The sequence below is a fragment of the Orbicella franksi genome, chromosome 3, assembly GCF_964199315.1.
Source record: "Orbicella franksi chromosome 3, jaOrbFran1.1, whole genome shotgun sequence".
Lineage (NCBI taxonomy): Eukaryota > Metazoa > Cnidaria > Anthozoa > Scleractinia > Merulinidae > Orbicella > Orbicella franksi.
The window spans coordinates 19,447,398-19,462,500 of NC_138147.1; the positions used below are offsets into that span (position 1 = coordinate 19,447,398).

The 15,103-nt window shown below is 39.4% G+C and overlaps 1 protein-coding gene across 1 annotated transcript in view; it reads left to right on the top strand.

The window, feature by feature from the left end:
• The window catches only part of LOC145482647 (uncharacterized), a 77,192-nt gene that overhangs the window by 34,162 nt on the left and 27,927 nt on the right, over positions 1–15,103 (top strand). Inside the window, exons 17-32 of the mRNA XM_081461256.1 lie at positions 569–813; positions 1,503–1,614; positions 2,622–2,846; positions 2,922–3,038; positions 4,158–4,244; positions 4,815–4,946; positions 5,020–5,273; positions 6,200–6,302; positions 6,989–7,105; positions 8,209–8,471; positions 9,038–9,134; positions 10,316–10,394; positions 10,663–10,941; positions 11,518–11,780; positions 13,830–14,003; positions 14,610–14,738. Of these exons, the coding sequence (XP_081317382.1) occupies positions 569–813; positions 1,503–1,614; positions 2,622–2,846; positions 2,922–3,038; positions 4,158–4,244; positions 4,815–4,946; positions 5,020–5,273; positions 6,200–6,302; positions 6,989–7,105; positions 8,209–8,471; positions 9,038–9,134; positions 10,316–10,394; positions 10,663–10,941; positions 11,518–11,780; positions 13,830–14,003; positions 14,610–14,738 (2,676 nt within the window). The remainder of the gene's footprint in view (positions 1–568; positions 814–1,502; positions 1,615–2,621; positions 2,847–2,921; positions 3,039–4,157; positions 4,245–4,814; positions 4,947–5,019; positions 5,274–6,199; positions 6,303–6,988; positions 7,106–8,208; positions 8,472–9,037; positions 9,135–10,315; positions 10,395–10,662; positions 10,942–11,517; positions 11,781–13,829; positions 14,004–14,609; positions 14,739–15,103) is intronic.

A 15,103-nucleotide genomic window follows, 5' to 3' on the forward strand; every position in this document is an offset into this window, starting at 1 on the left:
TTGTGTTAAAACGAGGGAATCTATTTGATGAGAACTGGGATGGAGTTCAATATTTTGGTAATTGTGCTGACTAAGATGATAACTTATGAGTTTCTTCGTGGTGTTCTGCTCAGGATGCGTGACAGATCTGCCGATGGTGTTTTTCACTTAGCGAATTTACCTTTAAGCTTGCGTAGACTCGGCAAACTTTAATTGTTTTTCACTAGTGCTTGCCAAGGTTACCGGCTGGTAAGTCAAAAACGACTTCTATACACGTTTTATGAGGGAAAAATCCCTAAACTTTTAGCTACTTGGAATTAAATTTACTTTCTCTTACTGTTTTTAATCGGCTTCCATCGTTTCAATGCGCTTGAATTTTCAGAGCTGGGCTCTTCCTTATTTGCATAATCCGTAATCGGCCCATGGGCATTACGGCTGCATAATGACCGCTCATATCTCGCTCTTAGCCAATCAGAAAGCGCGTTATATCGGCCACAAGCCAAAGCCTTATAATAAAACCCCGTTCAGGATTATTGCAGAATGGCCTAGTGATCAGTCGTAACATGTCATTTTCTTTTAACATCGATAGGGCTTCTTACCAATGGCGAAGACAAACCTGCTGTTCTTGAGAGTCCATGGATTGTCGCCAATGCCATTTACCAGAAAGTCGGTTTATGTTTAACCTTCTCTTATTTGCTTCCTACTTACTATGGATCATCACTAACCGTGCTTTTAATGACGACATTCAATTTGTCACTTTGGAGTCTCAGTGGACACCAAGGCAACAAATGGCTAAATGGTCAAGTATCGTTCACTACGAATGAGGATTTTAAGGTATTGGAAAATAATTTTAGACAAATAATCTACCGTATTTGAAACATTTTGCGATGTCATTCGCCGATCTTGACTGAAAAAGGTTTCAGTTAAATGAAGATCTCGATTGTTTATAGCGAAGCCCCTGCGCGCGAGCGGAGCCCTATTGCTTTAAAAATTTGGCAACCCATCGAGCTAACAAATTTTGGTTGTCACGTGATTGTTCAAACGTACGTACGTACGTCCGTGTGCCCCCTTCATGTAAATCAATTTAAAATGTCACTCTGCAACTACTAAGTTCCCAAGGCATTTCTCTTAGAGATTAGGAGGGGCGGGTTTGCGGCGTACATCTTTGATATTGGGCATCCATTATATGTTCAATTGACACCTGTCAAAACAAGGTATTCGCTGACCATTATCACGTGACCATATCGCGGGCTCATGTTTTTTTAACTTTACCGCTGCCTAGGTATCGGTTTTCGATTGGATCGCAGGCTCAAGCCATGTTAATTTATTGTAATTAGGAGCTCTGCTTTTAGGCTTGGCTAAATCTATATATTACAACCGATGAATTCAGTTCATAGGAGTTTTGTTTTGCTAGATCAGCACCACTTTATAGAGATTTTCCTTGTTTTGCTTTTTACCACAGGAGCACAGCTTGTGTAAGTCAGGCTTGTCTTGCTTCTAAATTATTTATGTTTCTTTTGCAGGTTTTGATGGTTGCCAATGGAAAATACTCCCCCAATTTGTATAATTTAGCTGTTGATGACATCAGTATTGCTACAAAATCATGCGAACGGTCTCCACCTCACAGCGTGCCAGGTTAGCAACAAATTTTCCTTTGGAATTTCTTTTTGGGAGCCTGGTTTGCACAAAAAGCTTGTCGTCCCTTACTGGTAGACTTTAGTTGCACTCTATTTCAAACGAAACTTGTATGTAAATAGCCATTTTTAAAAACTGTTTCTCGTTGTTTTTTGTTATAATTATCATTGAAATAAAAACTTGCTTTCGGTTTCTATAAATTTGAATGTCCTCAGAGGTGCGGGGAGAGAGTCTGTAGCATAACATATATAATTGAAAATTAACATTAATTATTAACGTTGTGCCAAAATTAGGAAATATTGTTTTTAATTCACCGTGCAAAAGATTACTATAACGAACTCAATTAGTTTAACCCTCGGACGTGCAAGGAAGAAGTCGTTGGTGCCGCACCGTTACCCCCGAGGTTCTGCCAGAATTTTGGAAAGACGATTTACTCTGACCTTCTCTGTGATACTGAAACTTTCGGTAGCTTTTTATTCATTCCCAGCCGAGATTTCGACATGTCAAGTGTCAATGCACGTCACTTAACATTGTTCTAGCAACCATATTCACTTTATTCCCTGACTTTCAAAATCCAAGATGGCGGATCTAAGATAGCAGACTTAATGACTTCATGACCAACAAAAGTATTTCGTCTTGTTGAGCTAGCAGAGGGCTCTCTATTAAAATGATTAACGCACCTTTTTACAATAAAAACCAAAGGGAGGGGCTCCATCCAACTCCCCTCCTTGTATCACGCTCGCGGTTCGATTTTAGTAGTACACCCGAGGGTTATTGTATCAAACGTCTACTGACTAAACTACATGTACAAGCTTGACAACGTTTACTAATCGGGACACGTTTGCCTGAATTATGACATAATTATGCTTAACGAATCTCAATTATCCAAGCCATTCACTCCAGTTTTAACCTGACACACTTTTTTTTTTCGAACACTGGTACTTGTTCTTCAAAGGTGGTATTAGCAATGCATTGTTGCTTTTTGTTGTTTTTTAAATCCCTAACAGGTTTCACATGCGAGAGTAAACATAACTTTCAGTGTGATAACGGGCAGTGTGTGAGCAAAGACTTGGTTTGCGACAGCGACAATGCATGCGCTGACAACTCTGATGAGAAGAACTGTAAATGCTTCACTAATCAGTTTGAATGTCCGACTGGAGAATGTCTTCAAGTAAACCAGCTGTGTGACTCAGGAAATGACTGTGACGACAAAACAGACGAGTCCAGATGTGGTAAGCAGAAGCTGTATTTAGACGGGCATGTTCGTCAGTTTTTCTTCCTTGACGTTATATAATTGTATTTTTCAGAAAGAAGCTGCTCTGAAGATAGTTTCTCTTGTGCCGGAGGAGGATGTGTTCCATTGTCGTTTACATGTGATGGAAACAGAAACTGTGAAGATGGGACGGATGAGCCTGCTATATGTGGTGTGTATGTGTAACCTCTATGTGGTGTGTGCTGTGTTCAATGCTGTTAAATGTTGAATGTTTATGGTGGTCGATGCACTTACTTACAACTAGCTAGTTTTCAGGCATGCCACTTGAACTGAAAGAAACAAATATTGCAAATGAACATAATAGGCTTAAAAATTTCAACTGGCGGGGGGCAGACCAGTTGGCTATTTACAAGTGGGGTTTACCGAGAAACAGCTCCGGCAAGTGGTCAGAGCGGGACTTGAACCCGCGACCTTTCAAGTCCGGCGTACTAACCACTCTGTCACGCTCCCTCCACACATGTGGTGCTCCTCCTATATGTGGTGTGTGTTATGTAGAACACGCTCGCCTAAAGTTTCGTGTGAATAACAGAAAGGACAAGTGACAAGTTGGATATTCCATGGATAAAGTATTGCATAACTATTTCATACCGTGCATAGAAGATACAGTTGTCAACACTATCAGTGCAGTGCACGATGGGAAGGTTACGCACAATACCGTTGATTACACAACGGCTTTCCTGTGTTCTGATTGATTGTACTTTCTATGGCATGGTATAATTGTTAATTATACAATAGCCTCCGTTTGGTGCGAAAATATGCTAGGATATTTGTCTTCGGACATTATTTGTTCCGAGAAGCGAACAGTTTCCCGAGAGCGTTGTTCAAGGAAAACTGTGAGCCTTGAGGAACAGATAAAATGTCCAAGGAAAAATACCCGAGCACATTTTCGCGCCAAATGGAGGCTATTGTGTTTATTATCCTTCAAATATTTTTCGCAACACGCACAGTTTTGAAAAAAAAATGGGGAATGTCACTCGGATATTCTCCAGTTCATTCAGTCACGTGACGCGTTTAGCCCAATTGCGCGCGAACGAAAATATTTGATGGATTACAAGAGCACGTATACCATGCTCTGCAATTATGTTATGTATACGCGTGTTTATTTATTTATTTTTTATTTTAGTTTTCTATATTTTTGGGAGCGTTTTTGATAAAACAATCATTCCACTGGCGCTTGTTGGCTATAATCATCTCATATCTAACCAACTCTTCACCTCTTATCGCGCCTAATTATAAATTCCTTTCGACGATTGTTATACATGTATTTCAGGTTCTACAAATTGCTCTCTCTTAAATATAAGTTGTGCGAGTCCCAACCATACTGATATAACGGACGCAAGATGCGATGGAAACAGAGGTATGAGCTGTATATATAATTAAGATTGTTTAGTGACCTAACAGATGTACGTGGACGTTGTCAGTTAATTTAAAACTGTGTTTATTTAACAATTAGTAAGTCGCGAGATCGAGAGCGAATAAACTAACACTTAAGTAGAAAAAAAAAGCTAAATAATGATTTCAGCTTATTTATTACTGAACTTAATCTTTGAGTGAAAAGAAGTACAAATTAGAAATTGTCATTCGAAACTTGCAGCTGTGCACGCGTGCTCACTAGCTCCTGCATGCAACAATTTTGAGCTTTTAAAGTTTGGGATGAAAGCGTGAAAGTCCTTCTTTCCTGAAACTGAATTTTCTGATAATATTTCTACATCTTCGTCCGAAATTCGAACAAACACAAAAACCTCGACGCTTATTACAGTGCTCAGTGATGGCTGATAATTTATTACAGTTTAGCCAATAAGATTACAGCATTTTCATTATTATGCCTACAAGTAAACGGTGATAGCTCAACATACATTTCGAGATGTGCATCAAATTCGGTTTAAGATGTTCTGTACTTACCAAGTGCCTCGTATTTTGTTACCAGTCAAATGCGATTTTCAAGATGGCCTATGCGGGTTAAAACATGATTCTAAACTTCGGTGGAGTATTGGTTCAGGATCAACGCCTACAAAGAACACTGGGCCCGACTATGACCACAGTACCTTTCTACCTGAAGGTGAATGATTCAGAGAGACAATTAAACTTTAGAGTGAACTGAACGCTTATAAAGGTAATTTTACGTTTCGCAGGTAAATATATTTACCTAGAATCAACAGATCGGAAGGAAGGAGAAGCAGCCGTCTTGACCAGTAGTGTAATCGCGGCTGGGAAGGCTACATGTGTGCAGTTTTGGTATCACATGAAAGGGCAGGATATCGGCAGTTTGAATGTCTTCATCCAGACAAATGAGTCAAGAAGTCTTGTTTGGAGTCAAGCTGGTGACAAAGGTGCCAATTGGCTTTTTGGTCAGGTTGGATACAAAGGTGGTTCGAAAAGTTACAAGGTGTGATTTTCCATTGTGTATTCTATTGTTCCTAAGACAATTGCTCATGTACAATCAACAGAAAACAAAGCATTTTGTTGATTGTTTCGTATATTTCTAGCTGTTAGTTCAACCCCGCATGTACGTTTTTCTTTTTATGCGCTTCCGTAGAAATCACTTACTTCTTATGACATAGCTAAGGCCCGTACCGATATTTTGAAACGTAGTTTCTGCTACAGTGGGGCACATTTGTGGAATAGCCTTCCATCTAACGTCACAGTAGAAATGAGATAAATCACCAATTGTCCTCCTCGTACTCCCACACGGCAAACACGTAAATAGTTTTTTTTTTTTGATAAGATCTTCTTCAATGAGGAAATGGTGACCAGAATCACAATGCAGAGACACTTCTTGGTACAGTAACTGTGCGGGGAGTGTCGCATAAAATGGTTGAACAACAATTCTCGGTAAATGTGTTCGCACGAGTAATCAATTTCTTCCTTTCCTCCCCCTTCCCCCCCCCCCCACCCCCTCCATTTAAATTGTGAGCAATAAAACATATTGCCCAAATAGTCCTTACCTATAAAGGTTCAACATTGAGCGGGGGGGAGGGAGAATTATAAGAAAATTTTTTAACGAAATATGTATGTATGTATGTATTGGCATTATCGGACAATCTAGTCCATAATTTTAGCGTGTGTTAGTAATTGTACATTTCCTTAAACATTTTCTGAGATGGCTTTGGAGTCCGATTCGTGATCGTCAGATGCGGTGACAAGAACCACGGACATAGGTGGAATCAGTGTTCGTGTCCGTTTCGAGTTTTGGTAAGCGTTCGAGGTATTCTTGTCTGCGGCTGCAATTGAAGTGTTAACACCACTGAGATCCCTGTGAAAATTTGGGCGTAAATTATCACTGTTTCATTGTTTCCCCACGATCTCTTCAAGGTTGTTCTAGAGGGTGTCGTTGGGAAAGGATTTCATGGTGATATAGCTATCGATGATCTTTTTTTACAAGACGGAGAGGAATGCTACACCATACAGGGAAATGGTTAGTTTCTTTTATTTCTTTTGGTTTGTATATTTGTTTGGAGAGCGAATTTGAGCGAACAATTAAATTTCCTGGAAACATTTTGAGGAAGCGCGAAAATTACAGCAGACGAGAACTGTAGACGCTCCGATTAGTTAAACTGAATGTTTTCACTTGCCATATACAGATTATTACACGTTAAGACCCTGATATTGTTTTTATCCACGAGTTTTTAATGCCATATCGCGAACGAGCTAGTCTTCAAGCGAGTGAGCCCATTACATATTAGTGGGCTTATTACATATTACATGCTTAAAAAATATCAAGCTGTTTTCGTTCTCTTCGAGGAACTGAGAAAGAGACATTCACAAATCTTGAAGCGCCATTTCGATGATAAAACTGCAAAGCAATACTTCCCGCCAAATTTTCAGCAGGCGTCAACAAAAATATAACGTGCAACCCGATTGGCCCAACCAATTTATTATAGTCTATTTGATTGGACAATTCAACAGTGAAGTGATATGATATCATTTCGCTGCCGTGAAATAATATCATATCACTTCGCGGTTATTGTTTCTAGTCACGACTTTATCACGGTGACGTCCACAAATTCCTTTATCGACAACGTTCCTCTTGAAATTTAAACCTGCTAGGAAACAGCCTTCGTAATTTTGACTGTTTACTTTACGTGTCTTTGCCTGTTATAGAATATCCCGGATGCCTGTTTGAACTAGATCATTGTACTTGGGTGGCCAGCGGTGCTTGGCGGATGAGCAAGTTTTCTCCATTGCTGTTCTTAAGAAATGATTGGCAAAATAATGTCGGTAAGAGCTGCCGTTCAAGCCTAATTTCTTTTTTTTTATATACGGGTTTAAGGCTTAGTTACAACTTATTAATTTATGTATTTATCATGGATTACGCAACCTCCTTTTGGGTGTTATGTGACACTTTGTCACAATGCTTCATTAGCGGGGTGTCGGTATATATATTGCGTTGTCATCAGTTGTATTCATTCGAGTCATACGACCGCCTCTGCGCTCGTGTTGACACGTACTCCCCACAAGTGGTGCTTATTACATGATGAATGTTTTATATTCGGTTGAGCGGGAAAGCGAATTAGAATATAAGTGTATTGCACTGCGATTGTCTTCCTCTAATTAAATTGTCATTCCGCATTTCAAATATGTGAATTCATATATTATCATTCATTAGTAGGCAACTACAGAGAAAATGGGAATTTTCTGCATAAAGACCGTATTACGTCAGGTTCAGTTCCCTTGGGCCGGCTTAAGGTATGCGCTTGGTTCAAGTAAACGCCAGGTCCACTGAGTAGAACTCGTTCATTCAAGGTAGCGGCATCGACTTGAGTTCTGTCGCTATTGAAACACGACCTTATGGAACTGTATCTGACAGGGACGTTAGTCCAAATGCGGACTTTACATAAAGTAGAACAGATGATCGCAATACCTAAAACATGGAAGCAAAAGTTGAGTGTTCATTCTCGCTTACTACAAAAGGGATCACTTGTTTTTTGCGCTCATATATAAATTTTATCTCTTTAGACTTATTTCTTAGTATTTTACTATTTTCATCACTTTACCATATAAAATGTGTGTAAATGCCCTTTATAGTGGGCATATATATAAGAATCGCATAGCTAAAGGTAAACTCGCAGTCTGATTGGCTATCAAAGAGAGGGTATTTAGCGATCGGTTTTTCAAGTGAAATTTAACGAGTTATTCACTCGTCAGGCAGTGAATTTTTCTCTATAACTGAATTGAATTGAATCGCGAGCTAAGAGTGCAGTTGCACACAAATGTAGAACAACGCTGTAAGGTTGTGAAATGTAATGGAATCACCAGATTAATACAGTTTACATCAACTTTCCCTTAAGTCATTAGTTTAATTTGATGTTATCATTTATTAGGAGGATTTACTTATTTCAAGAGTTGCTACAAACAAGCAGCATGTTACGGGTATTTGAAAAGTCGTCCCATTTTTGCCGGAGCGGGATGGAAGTGTTTACAGTTTTGGTATTACCTCGGTACTTTCGGATTCACTTTTCTCGAAGTGGCTTTGATTTCTAATCAGACAAGATGGACGGCATGGAGTTCGACTCCATATCAAAAGAATGTGGGCGTCTGGTCTTACGCTCGGTTACCCATTGATGTCGGAGCTACGTCCTATCAGGTAAATAGAATTCAACGAAGAAGGTGGTTTTTTATAACTCATAATTAAATAGAGCTTTGTGATAGAGCTTTGCGTGATGGCTGATTCCGACCATGCCCTCGACGAATACAAAGTACTACGCATAGAAATCAAGACCGAGTAATCTAAAATCTACTTCTCGTTCAAAACTTTATCTCAGTGCCCTTCACAGACAATTTGAAAACGCAAAGCAGCCACTATTTTGTTAACAACCGCGCACTCTGCTGGGCTACACACTACCTACTTAACGAGTAGAATTCATGTTTCTTACGTCTGTTCAGTAACAACAGCATAGATAGCAAATAGGGTAGCCAATAAGAGAACGGCATACGTGATAGAACGTAATAGATTAAAAATTAAAAATTATCAAAACTTGAATGTCAGAGACATATTGTTTCCATGATAGGTACGCTAGAATGTTTCATCGAAGTCTCAAAATCTGAATGAAATTTCCAGTTGAAAGATATTCAGTCCTGGCAGCGATGCAACGTAAATTCCCTGAGTCCTATAAAGAGATTGGTCATTGCTGAACTTGTTTATGTCATCAGGTTGTATTCGAAGGATGGAAATCTTCCCGACGCGCAATCATTGCCATTGATGACATAGTTTTTCAAACTGAAAGTTGTCAAACGATTCCCTGGCAAGGTAGGCAGAAAACAGAAAACTGGTTGAGATTAAATCATAGAGCCATTAACTATCGAGCTATCAGCTATTAGTATCACCCAACAACTGGACACATGCAAATCCTGAATTTTAATTGGCTACGCTACTAGAGGACTATTAGTAATAGTCCTCGAGTAGTGAAATTGGCGCAATCGAGCGTGACGCTTTCTTTCGTTTTATTCCCAAAGAAATATCTATTCAACTTGCATTTGCTAACTTTATTATTGCCTTTTCTGTCCGACCAATTGGGTGATACTAAAACAATTAGACCCTTCGCCCTCACGGGTCAATAGCCCATTCGGCTTCGCCTCATGGGTTATTGAACAGTAGCCCGCAAGGGCTACGGGTCTAATTGTTAATTAAACGAAATAATATTAAAACCGTTTATATTACAATAATAGGCCTTTTGCAACAGCTGGTCACGTGACGTGCTTTTCAAGACTTAGCCACTTGTAATAACAAATGTCATCAGAAATGGAGAGAACATTTACAAATAAGCTTACACGCAACTTTTCAGGTTTATATATATATCGATCTTTTAAGACGGAATTTTTATGGATGTTAGAAATTATTAGGATTTGTAAGGTAAGAGGACGCCTTGCCTCTAGTCACGCTCAAGTCGTTCCATAGATATCCTTGTAATTTTGCAAGTTTTCAAACTGCCATTAAATGTTTGCCATTTGGTTAAAGAGCCTAAAATTTTCATCTCTTTCCAGTGTTTTACCCCTGTTTCTATCTCCAACAATTATATGCCAGCAGCTTTAATAAACGAATAGGTTACTGAAGGGCAAAGCTCCCTCGCTTCCATACAAAACCTTTCAGTTTTTGCAATATTTGAATCGTCACTAAATCTCAACCTTAAATGGCATCAGTCTGAAAATGGATATTCTGGCTGTTTAAAACAAGCCCTTTCTGTCCTTAAATTCATATAGCTGCAACTAAAAACTTAGAAAATATCAGTCCCGTGACGAACTGTTGCAAAAGGCCTATTTATTCTTTAACGTAGCTCCCTCAAAAGAGACCCAGTAGCGGATTATTATGGCAAGCGTAACTTAAACTCATCGAAACAGGATTGGCCAAGCAACAACAGTGATATAATAAACTAGGTGTAACAATAAACTAGGTGTAACTGTATCAAAGTATGCTTGCTTAACATTTTGTAGAGAAAAGTGAAGACTATGGAAAAAATCCTTTGAACACTAACTATTTCTGGAAACTTGATGGAACAGACAAGGATGTCAGGTATCGGTATAAGTGCCCAAAGTTATATTTCTTGATTTAGATCTATCGTTGCGTTGCTTTGTTTAATATATTGCCACTGTGTTTTGATTGTTTTTGGCCATTTTCTTAGTCAGTCTTTTCCTTTATTATAATTGGAGCTGTTTAAAGAGCTATTTAACCATTTTCAGCAATTTAAGGTTCCAATTGAGACACACTTTATTAACCAAAGTGTTGACGTGACTCCGAATCTAGCTGGATGATAAAATGAGGTCATGCTTTATTTTTTAAGGTTGCAAGGATCAGCTCTTTATAAAACTGAAGATGGACTCACCTCTCTTTACCTTGATGGCCAAGCAGGTTATGCCGAGATTCCAGCAATCAATATGCGCAAGAGTAACTTTTCCATATCTATTCGCTTAAAAATTCAGGACCAATATGTGCTAGGACACATTCTATCAGATTGGTCATCGCCCTTTCAGTTTAGACTGTTTATTTATAATCGCCTGATGCATGTTGTTTTGAGACGAAGTGGAGAGGTCCAATTTTTACTCCGGATGAACAGCAATAGGTAAGCAGATTGATGCTTAAATAAACAAAACTCTAACAAAATGTCGTTTTCAGATTATTCCATCAGCTGTTTACAGGATCACTTGTATGCATCAGTCAATAGCCCCTTCCCCCTTCCCCACGAATCAAACGACAGGTATCAGGTAGCCACTGGGCTTGAAAAAACGCAAATGCCCCACCTCGGCCTCATGCAGGAAGCAACGCTGCTCAAAATTGAAAACAATCATAATTGAAAAGAGTGATATATAATTATTCGCCATAATGTTTTAAGTCGTTTTTCTCACATGTGTGTTTATCCTTCCATTGGTCAGTCACCTATTTTGACATCCAGAGTTCATTTACGTACAATGATTGAACAAAAGGTGGTGAAATAAATACCGAACATCATGTGTGTGTCATCCGCCACATGCGAGACAAAAACCACAAGACAGTCAAATGCCCTGCGCTTGCCCTGGGGTAGACAAATGCCGTGGCCCTGAGCAGTAGTTTCGTCATCCGATGACGATTTTCACCCTGGGTATAATATGGTTGTTTCTACTTTCACTGTAAACGCACTTTTTTTTGTTTGTTTTCACAGTGAAATTAGCGCAAACGTATGGACACATATGGTATTTACCTGGAATCGCAATACCCGGAAAGGAAAACTATATTTTAATGGAAAACAAGTTGGAGATACGACTTCCAATTATCAAGGACAAGATATCGACCTTAAGTTGACTAATCACACAGTGTATGAGATTGGCTTTAAGAAAGACACGGGTGAATTGCTTCAAGGCTCCTTAAGGGATCTCGCGGTATTTTTGCGAACGCTTTCATCAGCTGATGTTTCTAAATTATACAGTAAGTTCCATTTATTTCTCTTCATTCTCTTGAAAATAATTGGCGTATAACTAACAATTAATATATAGATTAAGGCCAGCCTAAAAGCGTAGCTCCTGGGCCGGGTTGTTCAGAGCTAAATTAAGCTAACCCAGGAAAAGGTAGAATTTTGATTTGAGCTTTGTAACTTTGCGGTGAGGTTTTCTGTATATTGTTTGGCCTTCTGTTTTTAGCTCTTATTAGAGCAGGAGGTCTGTATGGGAGACTTAGCTCGGTTAACGAGATGTTTATTGTATGGCAAAGAAGAAAACTTTAATTCGTTTACTGACATTTTCCTTGGAAACGGAGATGAGCTTAACTTAAACCTGCCGAAATTTGCTCGACCTCTTTACTTTTGTTTTTTGTCATCACGCTTTTTGGCACTTCCATAAATGATTGACAAGAAAATAAAAGAAAACGGTGAACATTTTTGTATTTTAGTTTGCTACTTTTTCAACGCAAAATGAAACTGGTCTAGATGCCGGTCTAGATGGGAAAATCTACACCGCGGTCAATATCGATTTCAGCCGATCAAATTCGTGAATTCGGTAGTTCCCAGTCCTTGTGAGACACAGCCATATAATAATGAGTTTTAATAATCACCATATACACAAAAAAGCAGCAAAAAACATTTGTATAGAAGAAAAAGTAATAATTCGGTTAACTTTTAATCCTGGGTTAGCGTTAACCGGCTTCCGAGCAATCCTGTCCTGCTTTCAACAAGTTAACCTGACATGAGCCTGCGATCCAATCGAAAACCAGCACTTGCTCAGCGGTCAACTTCACAAAAACACGTGACCTAAATGAGCTATAAACTTGAGCCCGCGATATTGTCACAGATACTAGTCGGCGGATACCTTGTTTTGACAGGTGTCAATTGATCATAACATGGATGTCCAATATCAAAGAAGTACACCGTAAACCAAGGCTGCATGTCTCTGTCAGCCTATTATTTGGAGTATGGCCGCCATGTTGCGCGACTCCGTTGCCGTCGCCGTCGCTGTCGCCGTCGTGCGTACGCGCCCACGAGAAATACCGCTAGCTATGATAACCATGAGAAAATCGACTCATGGGTTTCCTTTCCTTACCTATATGAGTATGGGGCTGCGAAGCTCCGCTATTACATGAGTGCGCGTTGGATATGAGATGGTAGATAGGCAACGAGGCGCCTAGCGCCGAGGTGACTGTAACCATCTCATATCCAACAAGCGCGAGTGGAATAATTCTTTGATTAAAAACGCCCCCAAAATATAGAAAACTAAAATAAAATAAAAATGAAAACGCTTCAAAAAATTACGCGTACGCTTAACATATTTGTAAAGCATTATATCATGGCTCATATACCGTGATGACTAAGTCAATGACTCTTCAACTGCAATATCCAATGATCAATTTTTTTAACAATACTTATGATAACAATGCTTCTTCGCCTTAATACTATTTAGGGCAGCTAGGGCTGATTAGGAGGAGTGCGTGCCACAGGGAAAAAAACAAACGAAGTAATTTTGAAAAAAAAAGTTGAAATCAACTATCCAGTCCCTAGACATGTTCAATTGGCTGATATGTTCATCGCCAACGCAATATTGTGCTACGCAGTACTGATATACCTGTATTACAAACTGGAAAGTAGAGAATAACCTCTTAACTAGTCTGGAGTACTGGGAATCAACCCAGGTATAACTTCCTTCTTCGGGAGTTCTAGCCCTGAAATGGAAGTGACCTCTGGATTAGATCACCGCTGCTGTAACGTCTGGACTACAAGGATTCGACCCCACGACTTCTGGATTAAGCCATCGTTTGAGCTACGAGGAGGGGGCAGGTCTAATCCCATCTGATTTAGTGTGCTTCTCGATTTCCTTTCTTGGGCTAACTCTCAAATGGGAAGCAAATGACCCAACTGCAAAGTGACCAGTTGCTGCTGTTCTTGTCCCGTATTATGTCTTATGCGTGCTAGTAACCATGCACTTCCCATTCAAAATATGGAATCTACCATGCATCATTGAATTTTTTCATACTTCTATCTTATGTTAGGACCAACTCGAGCATTGTGTCCTGTACGAAGTACAACAGATGGAAATTGCTGCGTTTTCCCTTTTGTTTACCAAGGAAAACAACACAATTACTGTACTGGTGTAGATAGCCAGGATTTGTGGTGTCAAACATCTTCAGTCAACAAACAAGGTCAAATGTCTGGCACGTGCAGTCGTAAGTGGTGACGTTTTTACATTTCTGGATGCCAAGAACGTCATTCATGTCGTATCCGCATTCCCCCATTCCTTTATTTCCCTATTTTCGTTCTCCTAATACATGTCTTCGTTTCTCCTTTTTTCCATTCCCTCATCCCTTCAACTCTCCATTATACAATTCATCCCATTCGTTCATTGATTCCTTTATTACTTCACTTAGCTATTCCACCACCCTTCCCCACACCGTCATCCCGTCGTTCCTCTATCTTCCATTTTTCCATTCATTTCTTTGCCCTCGGTCATTCCTAAATTTTTAATTTCCTCATTTCCCTCGGTTTTTCATTTCTCCCCAACTCTATTCCCCATTCTGAAATTCCTCCAGCGTTTTTCCTTTACTTCCATGAATCCATCGAGCCATCCATTCCTCCAATACCCCAATCTTTGATTCTTCCATTACTCAGATACTTCCCTTCCAGCATTTCCCCATCCCTGTATCCCTCCATTCGATCGTATCTACTTACACCATTTCTCTATTCCTCTCTTCTTCTTACTTTTTGCCGAACCTAATCATACGTTGTGGGCTAATTCTAATCTAATAACACCCTCTTATCTGTTTTTATTGAAGTAAATGTCGGCTGTTTGGAGTTTCGTGAAGGCTTCTGCGGATGGGATAACACGAGGAAAGGCTCTCGACTGTGGAAACAAACAACGAAGCAAGAAATGGAACGCTTGACGCTTTCAAACCCAGGTTCAGGTAAAGAATTACTGCTTCTGCATAATATATATCCTTATTAAAGGTTATAGTGAGTTATAAAGCAAAGCAAAGAGCCCAACAAAGTAAGCCACATTTTCAGTCAAATATAGGATGACGCGTTACGATTTCGATTCGACACTCGATTTCATTCGAGAATCTAGTTACGAGGCTCGAAGGAAACGCTATGATCATCAAGGATCAACAATAGAAATCAAAACGTGTTTCGTCAACTTGTGAAATCAGAAAACATAATGGAAAAAAGTCTTTGATTCGTTGATCTATTTAAAAAATTAGATTATGAGCTCGAGATTTCTATGAGGTGATAGTTGATGAGGCCGTAGGCTTCATCAACTATCGTCTCATAG